Raw genomic sequence first — 14,319 nt, 5'->3', positions numbered from 1 at the left:
CTCCAAAATGTTTTTTAAAACGTGAAATGAAAAATACATAATCGTTATAAATATCACAGCCTATATATTTTGTTTTTAAGATACGAATACAAAACACATGTCAGATCCATCAATTAAGAATATCAACCTGTAGTGAATTTACCACGAGTATTTAGTTCTACTGTACATCAAACAGTCGATAGTTCGAATTTACATTATAATCGTACCATAGATATTTATAAATTTACCGCAGTTTTTGAAATTACGAATTATTCATTCTCAAAATAATAGTATCTACTCGTAAGTAAAAAATACTACAACAAGACTAATGAAAAACACCAATGATACATGCAAATAATTTTTCTATCAGGTATAAATTCCAGATTTCTATTTTTATTATTTTTTTTTTTAAAGAAAAAAAATCACGAACGAATTGAAGTGCTCGTTAAAAATATGGAAAAATGTTCCCAGCACAATACGTACAGTTGAAAAGAATCAATCATTAGAAAAGGTCGTTTTATAAAATCATCCATTTGGAAACTCCATTAGATTTTTCGCTGTTATTTTGCAATAACGACGATATTTCTAATTTAGCATCATCCGCCGAAACTTCGCGAAAAATATCCTTATCGTATGCGCTCAAATATTCGCTACTATCGTAGTTGAAATGTTGGCCAAGAACAACACTCAGAGCTGAAGCATCATTTAAGTGACAGCCAGAATAACGATATTGTGGCTTTTTATCATACTGGCATCCTGAGTTTTGAGCTCCTGATAAAAAAAAAATGATAATAGGTTCTTGAATCGAACATTCCACATGTCATATTAATTCTCGTAATTATATCTCCAAAAGACCTCATCATTAAGGGTATTCTTTACACTTGTTATCAGTTAGGTTATGTTCGGGAAAAATGCTCAACTTATTCGTCTAATTACTCCGCGAATTTTTAACCGATTTCAATGGGGTTTGTTTTAATGTGACGTTAATGCTTTTATCTAGCGGCGTATGTAGCGATTTTTCGAAATTATCAATTATTTTTCTCAAAAAAAAGCTTTGAAAAACAGTAACTTGCGAGCAGCCAAGCAGGCAACTTAAGGGTTATATCAAAAATGTGGCGACATACGCGGCTAGATCTCATTTTTTTGAACCATACTGTAAAAAAAAAAATTTCAAAAAGTTGAAACTTACGGAGTAATCAGACGAAAAAGTTCAGTACTCTGATGGATGGAAGCGGGTGGCGGGACATGTGACATTCCTAGTAACAGTTCAGCCAAAAAAATATAGAGGGAGTGCGTGAGTGTTGGACGTTATGAAGAAGGGAAGTTTCGTTCTTCACAGATTTTGGGTAAGTATTTAAACTAAACCGGTTTTACTTCTTCCGACTTCTTCTGAGGTTACTGTTACTGGGTGTCGAATGTCGATTTGATTTTCTAGTTCAATAGGCAAGACAAGGCGGCCGCCTAGGAGTGGAAAATTTGGTAGGGGAGGGGGTTAAATTTGAAGAAAACTAAAAAATGATGGATAATTTTCTTTTTCAAAAATACAAAATGAACAAAAAACGTTCCTTAATATCCACTCAACATTCAACGTCGAGAAAAAACGGATTTTTTTTCCTATTGTCAAAATTTCGTTTCAATTCTTGAATTCTGAAATTTCAGAAGCTTGTTCAGATTTTTTTAAATAACAAAGTTTGAAAAATTGACTTTTCTGATCGTCAAAAATAATGTTTTTACTTTTTGAATTATCAAGCCTTCAGCTCTCACTTCACGTATAGGCTTGTTTGGGTTTCTTTTCAACAATACATACTCGAGTTTCGCCCAGGAAATTTTTTGATACATATGCGTGTGTTACAGTGAGTAAAATTTCATTTTTTTTTTCATTCAATCAGTTGAAATTAAATTGCCTAAAACTTTTAATAATTTTTCGAGTTTATGAAATTGGCAATAATGACCAAAAAATTGACACAACTGAATTCTAAAATATTTCCCCAGTTTCAGAAATTATATCTTTCCACTTTCCAGAGTGTCTATTGAAACCAAAAAAGCAAATTTCTCGCTTTTTTCTTGCCTTTGCTGTTTTCTCACTTTCAAACATAAATTCTTTGAAGCAAGGAAGTAATTTTAATTCTCATACGGAAAAATCAAAATCTTAAACTTGATAATAAAACCAGTCATTTTAATGAAAATTAACATTCAGAGTACCTGACGAGTAAACAATTACCTAATAAAATAAACTCAATTTGATTCAAAGATGAAAATTTGGGCAGGGGGATGTATCATGTCATTTTGCTAACAAAAAATTGTGATTTTTCCTACAAAAATCAAAATTTCAAGAACCTATGCTGAACATCAGCGGCATTTACAGATGAAATCATAGAGGGAGTTTATATTTTTATGGCGGGGGAGGGGGGAGCAATAAAACCAGATTCTAGACATGAAAAATCGAAATTTTAGGTAATTTCTCGAAAACCCTTCATAATGATTATTTTATTGAAATGACGGTAAAATTACTACTCAAGCGAAACGAGAGCGAACATTTTTCGAAAAATTGTTCCAAAAAACGAAAAAACGATCATTTTGTATGTTTTATTTTACATTTTCACCGTCCCACAACAGTATCAATAATTTTGAAAAGTTGATGGTTCTGTTCAGAAAAAATGAAAAATTCGCACTTTTCAAATGGTTCGGGTATTGGTAGTTTTTCTGGAATTTTTAAATTCAATTTTTGAATTCTTAAAATTTTTGAAGGCATCATGTTGAATAGCCATGATCGAAGCAAGGCAAAAGTTTTGAAAAATTTGTAATTCAAAAAGTAAAAGAACATCAATTTCAATGAAAGGATTCAATTTTTTTTGTCTCAAAATTTTTTAAAATTGGTGGGATAACTTCAATTATTGTTTAGAGATTTTTTATGTGAATTTTTTGGAAATTTTTTTGCTTTTTTACCACCCATGTCAATTTCTCGCCTTTTTCTTGCTTTCTTGCGAGTTTCTTGCCAGTAGACACTCTGCTTTCCATGCTTTGGCTCAATACAAAATATTTGGGAAGAAATCATTTTCAAAATATGTACTAATTTACTCAAAACTCCAAAAGTAAGCGATTTTAGAATTTTTAACCACTCAGTAGAACTCCAAAAGAGATCTTGGATTTTGAGGGCAATGACGACCTTGATCCTTGATCGACGCCACACAGAATCTCAAGTATACTACCTTTTAGAACTGGTGCAGTTACTTTCGAAAACGCATATTTTTAAAAATTCCCTCTCTTTGAGGAAAATTGGCACGTCTGAAAAGAACATTCAATTGCAATAGAACTACAAAGCTGGTCATATAAAAAGTACTTATAGGAAAACAATTTGTTCATAAAATTTTGTTTCATTTATTGATATAAATAGGTAGGTAGATAGGTAGAGGTACTATGAACCTTCTACCCACAAATGCATTTGAAATGGCGATGAGTTGCAGGGATTATTTTAAAGATTTTTTGGAGCTACACATTACACAGCCAGAATAATTTTCAGTATCAATATTTCCCTTTTGTTATTCCAACTCTCCCTAATTTTCTTCAGCTCCCGATGTTCTTTTACTTTTTGAATTACAAATTTTTCAAAACTTTTGCCCTCGCTTCGCTCATGGCTATTCAACATGATGCCTTCAAAAATTTTAAGAATTCAAAAATTGAATTAAAAAATTCCAGAAATACTCCCAATACCCGAACCATTTGAAAAGTGCGAATTTTTCATTTTTTCTGAACAGTACCATCAACTTTTCAAAATTATTGATACTGTTGTGTCCCGGTGAAAATGTAAAAAACAAATTGGCCTGAGCGAAGCGAGGGCAAAAGACTTGAAAAATTTGTAATTCGAAAAATAGAACAATATCAATTTTAATGTAAGAATTCAGTTTTTCTTATCTCAACTTAGGAAAAAAATCACTTCGATAAATTTATCATTTTTTTTCTCTTAGAATGTCTCAAACAATACATAAACCTGCACGTAAAAAATTGACCACTTTCTACTGGTGGGAAATCATGTTCTATAATTTTGCTTCTCTTCATTTATTCTGTGAAGCCCCTTACCTTCTAAAAAAAAATATTTACCCAGAAACTAAAAAACATTTTGATCGTGTAGCATAAAATCTCTCACTAAATTGATTTTTCTCTGAGATGTTACGCTTTTCACTTTTCAGATAATTTCGGAAAAATATAAAAAGCTCAATTTTGACTTGTCAAATGAACGACCTTTTACACCTACTATAAATATCGGATATCGACCTTTGGAGCTTCTGAAATGCTGTTATTTGATTTCAAAAATGGAGCTACTTTTTCCATCATGTAAAACTTTTCCGCGAATCAATTTTTGGCTGAAAATTTTTCCTATTTTTTCACCTTTTTTGACAGTAAAAACATTTTTTTCTGGATCAACCATGCATTCTATGTACGAAAAAAAGAATAGATGAAAGTAGAACATTTAAACTTAAAGCACAAATCTTAGAGTAAGAACGAATGCTTCCTATTTAAAAAAAAAAAACGTGCTATACTGGAATAATTTTTTTGTAGAGTGTTTAGTTTGCTTGAGATCAGTGTGGAAAATCCCATCAGAATCACCCTCGAAAATTCAATATTTCACATGAGTATGTCCTTTCTTCTTTCGATACTTCAGCTTAGGTAATAAGAATTGCGAGAAAAAAAACAGACTGAGAGAATAATAGATAGCTAATAGGTATAAAAATACACAGCAGGGTGAAGGTAGGGGTAGGGTGTACAGTAATGTAAAAGTCACTCTCGAATGCATCACACACCTAATATACTGTACAACAAGAAGCTTAGATAGTTTAAAAAACTTCGCAAGTGCGGGGTGCAGAGGGTGAGTATTGTTAAGAAAAGGTTGCGTAGTATGCACTATTGTCTGATTGTGAATGAATAGAAAGAAGAAATGCACCTCTGCAGTTCGTGATTTTTGGTCGTTCGCGAGGTAAATCACCAAATGTAAACATATACGTTAAGGAAAAACTGGTATGCAACCAGAAACCACACTTAGTGATAACGGTGTAAAGAATACCCTTAATCGAAATAATTCAACTTCATGAGATACTCACCGATAGGTAATACACAGCTTCTAATTAAAACACATTTTATCCATGGGTACATAATGTCGTAATGAACCATTTTGGTATTGTATAAGATTAATTTTGATGTTTCGACAGCAGGAATGAAGTAAAAGTTCTCTTCAGAAGCTTTGAAATATTCAAACATCTTAGGATGCGTAACCGCAGAAGTGGGATATTTTGACTGCCAGGCCAAAATTTCACTTTTTTTTGCTTCATTGAAGATATGTTTTACGTCTGCCGTCAGTAATCGTACATCACATTCCATGAAAAACACACTGCCTACTTTGGTTAAAGCATCCTATAAAACACACAAGTGTACATCAAGACGTAGGTACCTTATCATATTAAAATGATTCTAAGGGTAAAGCTATTCATAAATTATACAAACTTGAATAATCAAAGGCCGGAAAAGAGACTGATCACTTTTAATATGAGGAGGATACATATCCAAATCGAAATTTCTGATCAAACAATGATTACTTTTGCAAAATCCTTGTAACTGTGAACATAATTGAAAAATTAATCATTCTCTGTCTTCAACACATATCACGTAAATGAATCGTGAACCGTAAAATGCTAACTAGAAATAATTCGTATGCTTGCAATCCGATGTTGTACATCAATGTTAGATGTTCAGGTAATAAGCTGGCCATGTTACGAACGAAACTCACAGCTTGATCTTGTTGGCCACTTTTAGCATAGGTTACGATTACTGGAAGGGTTACATTCCGCATGAAATAATCTGGATACAGCTGAGGATTCTCTTTGAATCCGAGACGTATCATGTATCGTCTGTCCACATTTAGAAGCTTTTCACTGGCTTCTTTCAAGTCTTGCTGTGAATGAACAACATGAGAAGTAATTAATTGAGATCATAAAAGATACTCAACAGTAGGTACATATATGAAGTAATATTATTTACTTTGAAGGTTCGTAAACTGTCGAACTGTTTATGCGTTTCTGTGACTAATCCAACGAAAACTGGCCGTTGTCTTTCGAAAATGAAAATGTAAATACTCGTGACTAAAAATATAATACAAAATACTGCAAAATATCTGAACTTCATGTTATATCGTCGGTTGAGTTTAAAATCATAATTATTCACAACAATAAGTTTCAAAAATCAAAAAGTTTGTCATATTTAAGTTCAACTACAGACAGTGGAAACTTTCTTATCATATAAACACAAATTTATTGATAAAAGGGCATGCCTTGACGCTGTATGCGATATCTGAAAGTACTTCATTGAAGTTCCTGGGAAATTGTTAGTTCTATTTTAGTCACAGAGAGAGCACTATTCGCCCTTTTTTCATATCATTGAAGTTCCGATGTAGTTTCTTCTCAGTCATAGAGAGTGAGCAATACTTCCATTGTCCAAAAATGGGAAAATTCATTCGTGAAAATTCCAATCAGTGACAATCTGACGATGAATGATTGCTGAGTGATGGCTTGAAAATAAAATTCAGCTACTGCTACTGCACGCTGTGAGAAAGTTCAGCGATGTACACTACCTTCCCGAGAGGCGAGAATCTGATCAAAAAACGTATTTTTGGTAGGTACTTATTAAATTATTAGGTACGAAAGAATTGTTTGACAGATTTCATTGTATCAGTTGCCTTTCGATGGTAATAGCTAATTACGAGTTTGTGACTGAGCCATTGAGCTGTCGTTGGTTTTGGCCTGTCTTATATTTTTTTCCAATAGATAGATACTCGTATTTCACTGCAAACAAAACATCATCAGCTTCACGTAGGTTGGTACCTACAGGGTGGCCAGAAATATCGGGTACCCCTAAAAAAGTTTTCTAACTAAATACTTCGGTTGGTCACAGTGAATGATAATAATGATAACACATGATTGGTTGTTGGACTGGAGAGATAACATTCCACCAATCATATGCATCTATTTCACGTTGCCAACCTATATTTTTAATGAAAAACTTTCTTAGGGGTACCCGATATTTCTGGCCACCCTGTACTTATACCTACTACAGAATTACTTACCTGAAATTAATGGTATTTTATCCTACTAGTAAAATAAAGTGATTTTTGAGGTTTATTTCCCGAGCAACGCGAGGGAAGTAATTAAAAATCGCCGAAAATCACTTTATTTGACTAGTTGAATAACATATTTTATCCAAACGTGTGAAAGAAAACGCGCATTTGATCACTCGAGCGACTAGCGAGAGTGAATAAAGTAGTGTTTTATTCTACTAGTAGAATAAATATTATTTACTTACTATTTAGAAATAAAAATCGACAAATTGGTAAATGTTTTATGAGTTACTAGTACTATGTAAAAAAATCAGGTAGGTACCGGATTCCTACTTGAAATGCTTTATGTATGTTCCATTGTTCCTATTATGTACCTGGCAATAATCTGCTTGAGCCATATTCATTTTTAATTTATTTTTTTGGTCTAATCACATTATTTTCAGATACCTAATTGATAAGTTTGCGAGTTGAAAATCGTCAAAAAATATTGCGCTCTCCGCACATTATTTCAAGATTAAGTATTCACATGAATGAGTTTTACAAATTACCCCGGTGAATACTATAAATTTCAATCTGTATGTATCTACTGGTGAACCGTAGATGGCTTGCCAAGTGCTATTCGGAAAACCTCGGTACTAAACCATGTTCTTTTTCAAGTCTAGCTATCGAGCCACTGGCCACCGCCATGCCACTGCCAGTCTGCCACTGGTACTGCAAAAAGATGTTGTATGTGTAGCACCACTTGCTCTATCATTTACGACGTAAATGCGAAAGTTCTTTCAAATTATTACCATTTTCTTCGTCGCAATTCTACATTATATTATTTTGGTAAAATGGAAGAAGATAGGAAATAACTATAAGTATTTCAGGTGTAAGTACCTCTACCTACCACCTTGAAAATTTACTGATTTTGATTACGTTTTATCTCAAAAAAACTCCCCGCATTTCGTTGGAAATTAGAATGTTAACCAGTACCTTCGTATGCCATTACCTTTTTATCTTTTGAATTTTAATTACTTCCTTCCTTTTTTTATTGCAAAAACTAAGTTGTACGTGTATAGTTCTTTATTATACGATAGGTTTACACCTTCCTATGCTCATAGGTACCTTTGAAACTATATCGATTTCATTGATAATTTTGAAACAAAATGCAAATAGACCAAAGAGTCTTACAGCAGATATCAGCTTGAAGAATAATTTATTACCTGATTCTGTACGGATTACTGAACTATTGTCTTGAGAAAATTTTCACTTTGAATAAAATTCAACGTTTGTTCATTCTCGAGGGATTATGACTAAAAACGCCGTAAAAAGAAATTGTTCATTGAATACATTCCGAGTCATTTTAACGACTCCCCTAAGTGCGAGTTAACACTTGGTTTTAGGGAATGAAGTCGCTAAATATTCTCATTAAAATATATATTAATGAAAATGAAATTAGGGTGTGCCTGGCATTTATCAAGAAATCCAAGCTAATCCTACCGTTTTATTTGTTGAAAAACTAAACAAAAAAATGAATTTTAATATTTAAATGTTAAACACAAAGATTATACGTATATAAGTATTTAAAGACGGTATTTTTTATTTTTACACGACAACTTGGTAATAATTTATACCTAATTAGCGGATATAGGCTCTATCTATTTTACCGACTCATTACGTGAGTAGGTAACTTATTATCACACATTGTTTAGTTTTTACGGCATATACTTACCTAGTTTTCGTAATTGAATCGTTTCCCGGAAATTTGTTTTAATTTTCTACTTATTGCAATTTTAGACAATTAAAAGAACACGAAAACCTGCGTAAGGATAATAAATAAGTAGTGTTAAATTAATGTTGCAACGCTCATAAATTTTGTACAGCTGGTTAAAAGTTTTTTGATATTTTGCCAAATGTCGTGTTATGGCCCACGATCAAATAGTATTATACGGTCTCCAAACTTATTTTTTCATTCTGGGATTTGTTGCTTCCAAGATCGAAGCAGGAAATTGTACAATTTTTTGAATCAGAGATATACCTAGGTAAGCACTCGTATAGCATTGTTATCTTCTTGGTGACTTTTTAGCTTGATAGAAATCTTAAATTTTCTTATTGTGCGTTAGGTACGTTTCTCTATCTTGAGATCAAGTTTACAATAAAACGATTCCTGGTGTTTTAATACCAAGTACATATAGGTAGAGTATACCTATATGCATTCTTTCAACTAAATTTTGCTTTTAAGAAATTCCAATATGAATCATTAGTTGCGCGGGAAGTAAGTTTCATTCAAAATTATGCAAATCTCATCTCAACATAATAACCCATTGCCTATCTATGTTTTCGTTTATACTTAACTTACATACTTAAGTGAAACACAAAACGAAAAAATTTGCATTATAAGCCTGAAAAATGGTATAACATTTTGAATTCTGTGTTAAGAATGTACGCTGGTTACTTAGCACGAGCCTCTACGAGTAAGCAAATTGGCACCGAACTGAATTTATTGTAAACCTAATCATACCTCGGAGAGTTCCTCGAACTGTTTTCCTTCGTGAATTTAAATTGAATTTTTACAGCTCAATTAAATCGTACGCTCGTTATTTCACGAAAAACTCAACATACCTACCTTATATCTATCCATTTTCACAGTGCGATAATTGAATAATGGTTTTCAAAGGACTACAATACAAATATTTTTGCAAAATGAATATTATGTACCATACCTATGATGATACCTACCTATTGAGTATTTATATTTAATTATTTCAAACATTAAAATTTCCCGAAAAATGCATCAAGAAAAGTTTTTTTTTGAGCACGGCTGACCTACAGTTCTGATATAGGTATGTACGTATAGGCTAACATGCATGTACCGTATACTACCTAACACGAAAGGGAGTTAAAAAATTACACAAAAGACTTGACTATCAAGAATTGTTTTTTTCAAAACCCTAAAAATTATTCGTGATTTGAATGCTTTTTTGTCTGATAGAAGAAGCTAATAATGATTTTTTTTTAGAGTACCTAGTTTTTAATTATATACCTGCGTATTTTATTTTTAAAAGCCGCCGTGATATATAAAAAAAAAAAAAAAAAAAAAAAATGTGAAGAGACACCTTACACAATGCACAAAATGTTTACAATATCTGCTCCAGTCACACACGTCATGTATTCACTTGGGTACCTGTATTTTGAAAAGAAATTGTGTTCAAAATTACTTTTAAACATGAACTTTTTTTCTATTAAAAATGTATGTGTACAAGGAGAAGGCCCTACCTAACTTAGCTTGAAACCAACTCTTTCAAATTTGGTGTGCATTTTGTACCTACGCGTACATTTTGTTTTTTGGCGCGTGCGTGAAATGTTACTAAAAGAATATGCAAATCTTTTATTTAATTGGATAAAATTACATTTTAATTACATAAGTATAATAATACAAAAAGTCACGAACACCAATTCAAATTAACTTTTCATGGCTGTTTGTCAACCAATTATTCGTAAAAGTAGATAAATGTTTGATAAAGTAATATATGTAGGTACCTATTTACATAGGTACACTTTCTTCAAAATTTTTCATTTTCTACCCCCAAAAATGTGTATATTGGTCCTCCGGCATTTTAAAATATGTAAAAAATTGTAAAGTTTGAAAAAAAATCAAAAATTTTCTGGAAATGTGTACGTAGATATCTAGGAGTGTTCTTTCCATGTGATACCGCGCATGGCTTTATCTCACGTATAATGCCCTCTTATACGTATTCCACATAAAAACCATCGCAGCTTTCTGAACGGCTAGAATTTTTTATTTCAAGATGATAATGCAGTGGCAAACTTTCCCGCCAATTAGTGAGTGCTGAACGAAATTTTTAAGTTATCGTGGTTATACTACCATTCACGCGCGGTCGTGCGAAATGTTATTGATATTCGTATGTAAGTTCGCATCGTTGAAAAAACAAGGCGCAGCGTTTAATATTAGGTGAGCCAAATTTTCGTCATTTTTGTTTTAATTTTTTTCTTGCTCGTACAAATGGATAGGTAGGTATTGTAGTCAAACTCGAAACTTCATTAATTTTGTACCAGTGCCTGATCGAATCATTAATATAATATTAAAAATCGTATTAGGTATACCTATTGAAATTCGTTTGCTCACTTTTTTTCTCGTTTTGATTAAAAACTAAGCAGAAACCTATTTGTTTTTACGTTGTTTATTTTTAATTTGACGTACCTACCTAGATTATTTCAATTTTTGTTTAAAATATTTTATCGTTCAAAAGGCATGGTTTTGTCAAATTTGAGTGCTTAATTGCTTACGCGCATCGTGCCAATAGTAAAGAAATATTCAAAAAACACGTTATATGTATGTAATGTAGTACTCGCTACTTAATCATTTCATTTTCATACAGGTGATTATTATTTACATATCATGTTCAAGGTACACAAACGAACATTTACGATACTCTGTACCCAGTCCAATTGTATGATTTTTTTTTAATCAAATCCTCCCTATTTTCTCTATCGTCGTAATCATAATATCGCTTCCAAGATGGATTTGGTAGAAGCATGAAAAGCTGACAGGTGTTTAATATAGAAAAAAGTAACATTCTTACACGCTAGAATATTTTCATAATTTCCATTTTATTAAAATTCTCTGACTTCATTTTACCTAGTTTTCTCATTTGAATCTTGGAAATTGAATTTTGATCACCAAACTAGAGCGATTTCTAGTAGATTCGACTGAAAATTGCGAGCTCACCCTCTCCAATCCGCCAGAGTTCAGAACGGATCGAAAAACCCTGCTAGGCTGCTACATTCTTCTAGTTTACGTTGATCTCGCGAATCTTGCTGTATTTACGGCAAACTGGTTATGCAAATCTAGCTACGTATAAGCAAGTGTACTTACTTTCCCGTTGCTTACTAGTGACATCTATCCAAGCACCTTAGAGCTAGTCGGGTAGTTTAGAGGGTGTTGGCCTCTACATATTATAGTAATGCGCTCGAACCAGTTTTAGCTTTTCGATTCTGTCAACAGATAGCGTTCACAATCTGTTAATTTGGCTAATTACTGGTGGTCCCCTAGTACTTGACGTATAATGTTGATAAATGCACGTGAGATTTTTAATTACACAATTAAGCTTGGCTCCGTAGCTGGGCTCGAACCCAGCCCAGTGCCTTGTTAACGAAGGTCCGCGGTACGGCTCCAACTACAAATATAATATGTACTACGTCATCGAGGAACACAAACATCTAATACAAAATGAAAATTCATTCAGCGAATGATATCATATTTCAAAACTCAATTTTCAAAAATTAAAATAAGGCGGTAGGAGGGTTCAAATTTCATTTTTTTCTGCACCTTCGTCATGTGCTCGTTCCGAGGTATTTTTCCTGCCCATTCTAATAAAAGCGAGATTCCACGAATACTATATACTTAGGTACCAAATTGGAAATTTTTACAGTTAAACTTGCCGCCCAGATAATTGTCTAGACAGGGAAAGGAATGACTGGACGCTGGACTAATAAATGTGCCCGACAAAATTATTACTTCCTGATAAATACCAAAAAAAATGTGAATTGTGGAAATATTTTATTCAAGAGTAGAGCAAAGTAATTGAGTTGGTAACATGGAGGCAACACCGCTTCAACTCCAGAGCCTGCTCACCTATTGCTAAAATAACAATCATGAACTCAACCCTCGCCCTCTTAGTTCAATTTGGAACTCATCCGTTAGTTATAATTAATGTCAAGCCGAATAATTTTATCATTATTCAAATATACCAAGGCACGTTTTCATATTACCCAACAAAATATTATACAGTTCTTTTAAAAGAGAAAATAGAAAACGTTCTGTTTACTGGGAAATGTTGATCTTTTTTCAACTTCCAAAAACGCTTACGTACACATTTTTATTTTAATACTTTTTGTGTCGCGAACAGAAAGCGTAAAAATGTAAATTCGTTTTTAAATTTTCGTCTTAAAATTTTTAACCTTTCGAGAAAATGATCATTTTGAATTATGATATATCAACAGGTGTTTTCGAGGTATATTTTCTGGGTGAAATTATAATTTTTCCAGTCTATTGTATAAACCACACACCATGTACATAAAGTGCTCACGTATAATATCATTCAAATTCTTTTGGGGATGTTTTAGGACATTTTTGCAGGTATCTAAGTACTTAGTCGCTAAAATTCCTGCAAAAAACACGGATGTGTTGAGAAAAGTTGGTAATTTATATCTCGAAGTCTCGTAAAACGTCTGTAACATTTCATTCAACTTCTGAAATACCGCGTGCTTTTTTGCTCGATTTTATAATTCGTCCGACCGGAGTTTTTTTTTTTTTTTGCGAAAGGCAATGTAGCTTTTTTCCTCAAAAAATTTACATATTTTCTTATAATACTTATTCTGCGTGTTTTATCATGTGAACAAATGTTAGTTCGATTGATTCTCTATTATCGAATTTCTTTGGAAACGTACGTGTGTTTCAAATTCGTCTATTTGATGGAAATGAGAATGCAATTTTCAATTTTTTCCCCTTCTTTTTGACTCGTTTTATTCGGTCGATTAATTTGAACTTTTGAAACGCTTTCAGGAAATTACATGTATGGTTAAAGCTATAATTTTGCTATCTTTTTCATTCGACATCGATGTATGTATGTACATATCTATGTTTAGATTGTTACAGTATCTTTAGTAGACTGCGTCTTATTTCGTATATTTACATACTCGATGGAATTTAAAAGAATTGGCAGAGGGTGTAATTTTTCTAGTTGGAATAGAAGAAGTCTGTCTCTTATGAAGTAAGTAAGTATCTAGATACGCACCTACCTACAGGATGTTCCATTCCAACGTACGTTACCATTTATGTACACTCGCATCTTCTGTAGATTGAAAAATGATTTGAAGAGTAAAAAACTCTGTGGGTCGTATGTACCTACTTATTTATAGACACTTATTCAAGTAGGTACTTTTCATCTAAGTGATGAAAAAGTCTTCCTTGCTATACTGATTGCACACAAGTTAATACGGCGAGTAATATTTATTTTTAAAGCTTGGTTCAACATTTTAAAAATCTTTATATACCTACCTACTTTTTGATCCGAATTCCTTTTGAATCCACTCCAAATGTTCTATGAAAAATTTTCATATAGGTGGGTAGAAGTTTCATTCAGAATTAGCTTCCTCGTGATGCTTTCAGTTTTAAAAGTGTGATAGCGGTTGCATCAGAATCCATTCCAAAAATTTGTGTTTTTTTTTAAATT

General features: G+C 32.6%; 2 protein-coding genes across 5 annotated transcripts in view; one reads left to right on the top strand and one right to left on the bottom strand.

The window, feature by feature from the left end:
- The window catches only part of LOC135831834 (metabotropic glutamate receptor 3-like), a 111,573-nt gene that overhangs the window by 52,377 nt on the left and 44,877 nt on the right, over nucleotides 1-14,319 (top strand). For 2 of the 4 annotated variants that reach the window (XM_065344633.1, XM_065344632.1), the window contains exon 1: nucleotides 10,870-11,036. The exons of the other annotated variants lie outside the window; for them this stretch is intronic. The gene's annotated coding sequence lies outside the window, so the exon portion shown is untranslated. Of the gene's footprint in view, nucleotides 1-10,869; nucleotides 11,037-14,319 lie in introns of those variants that run through there. 4 annotated transcript variants of the gene reach the window in all.
- On the bottom strand, nucleotides 45-6,275 carry LOC135831830 (uncharacterized). Its single transcript, XM_065344626.1, has 5 exons — nucleotides 6,010-6,275; nucleotides 5,669-5,923; nucleotides 5,476-5,586; nucleotides 5,076-5,385; nucleotides 45-750 (listed from the first exon to the last, which is right to left on the bottom strand). Exons 1-5 carry the CDS (start codon nucleotides 6,151-6,153, stop codon nucleotides 497-499), a joined length of 1,074 nt encoding a protein of 357 aa, XP_065200698.1. The 5' UTR covers nucleotides 6,154-6,275; the 3' UTR covers nucleotides 45-496.

The sequence above is a fragment of the Planococcus citri genome, chromosome 1, assembly GCF_950023065.1.
Source record: "Planococcus citri chromosome 1, ihPlaCitr1.1, whole genome shotgun sequence".
In the NCBI taxonomy this organism is placed as follows: Eukaryota; Metazoa; Arthropoda; class Insecta; order Hemiptera; family Pseudococcidae; genus Planococcus; species Planococcus citri.
Note: the sequence above shows the minus strand (reverse complement) of the source record. Positions and strands in the feature narration are given on the sequence as shown.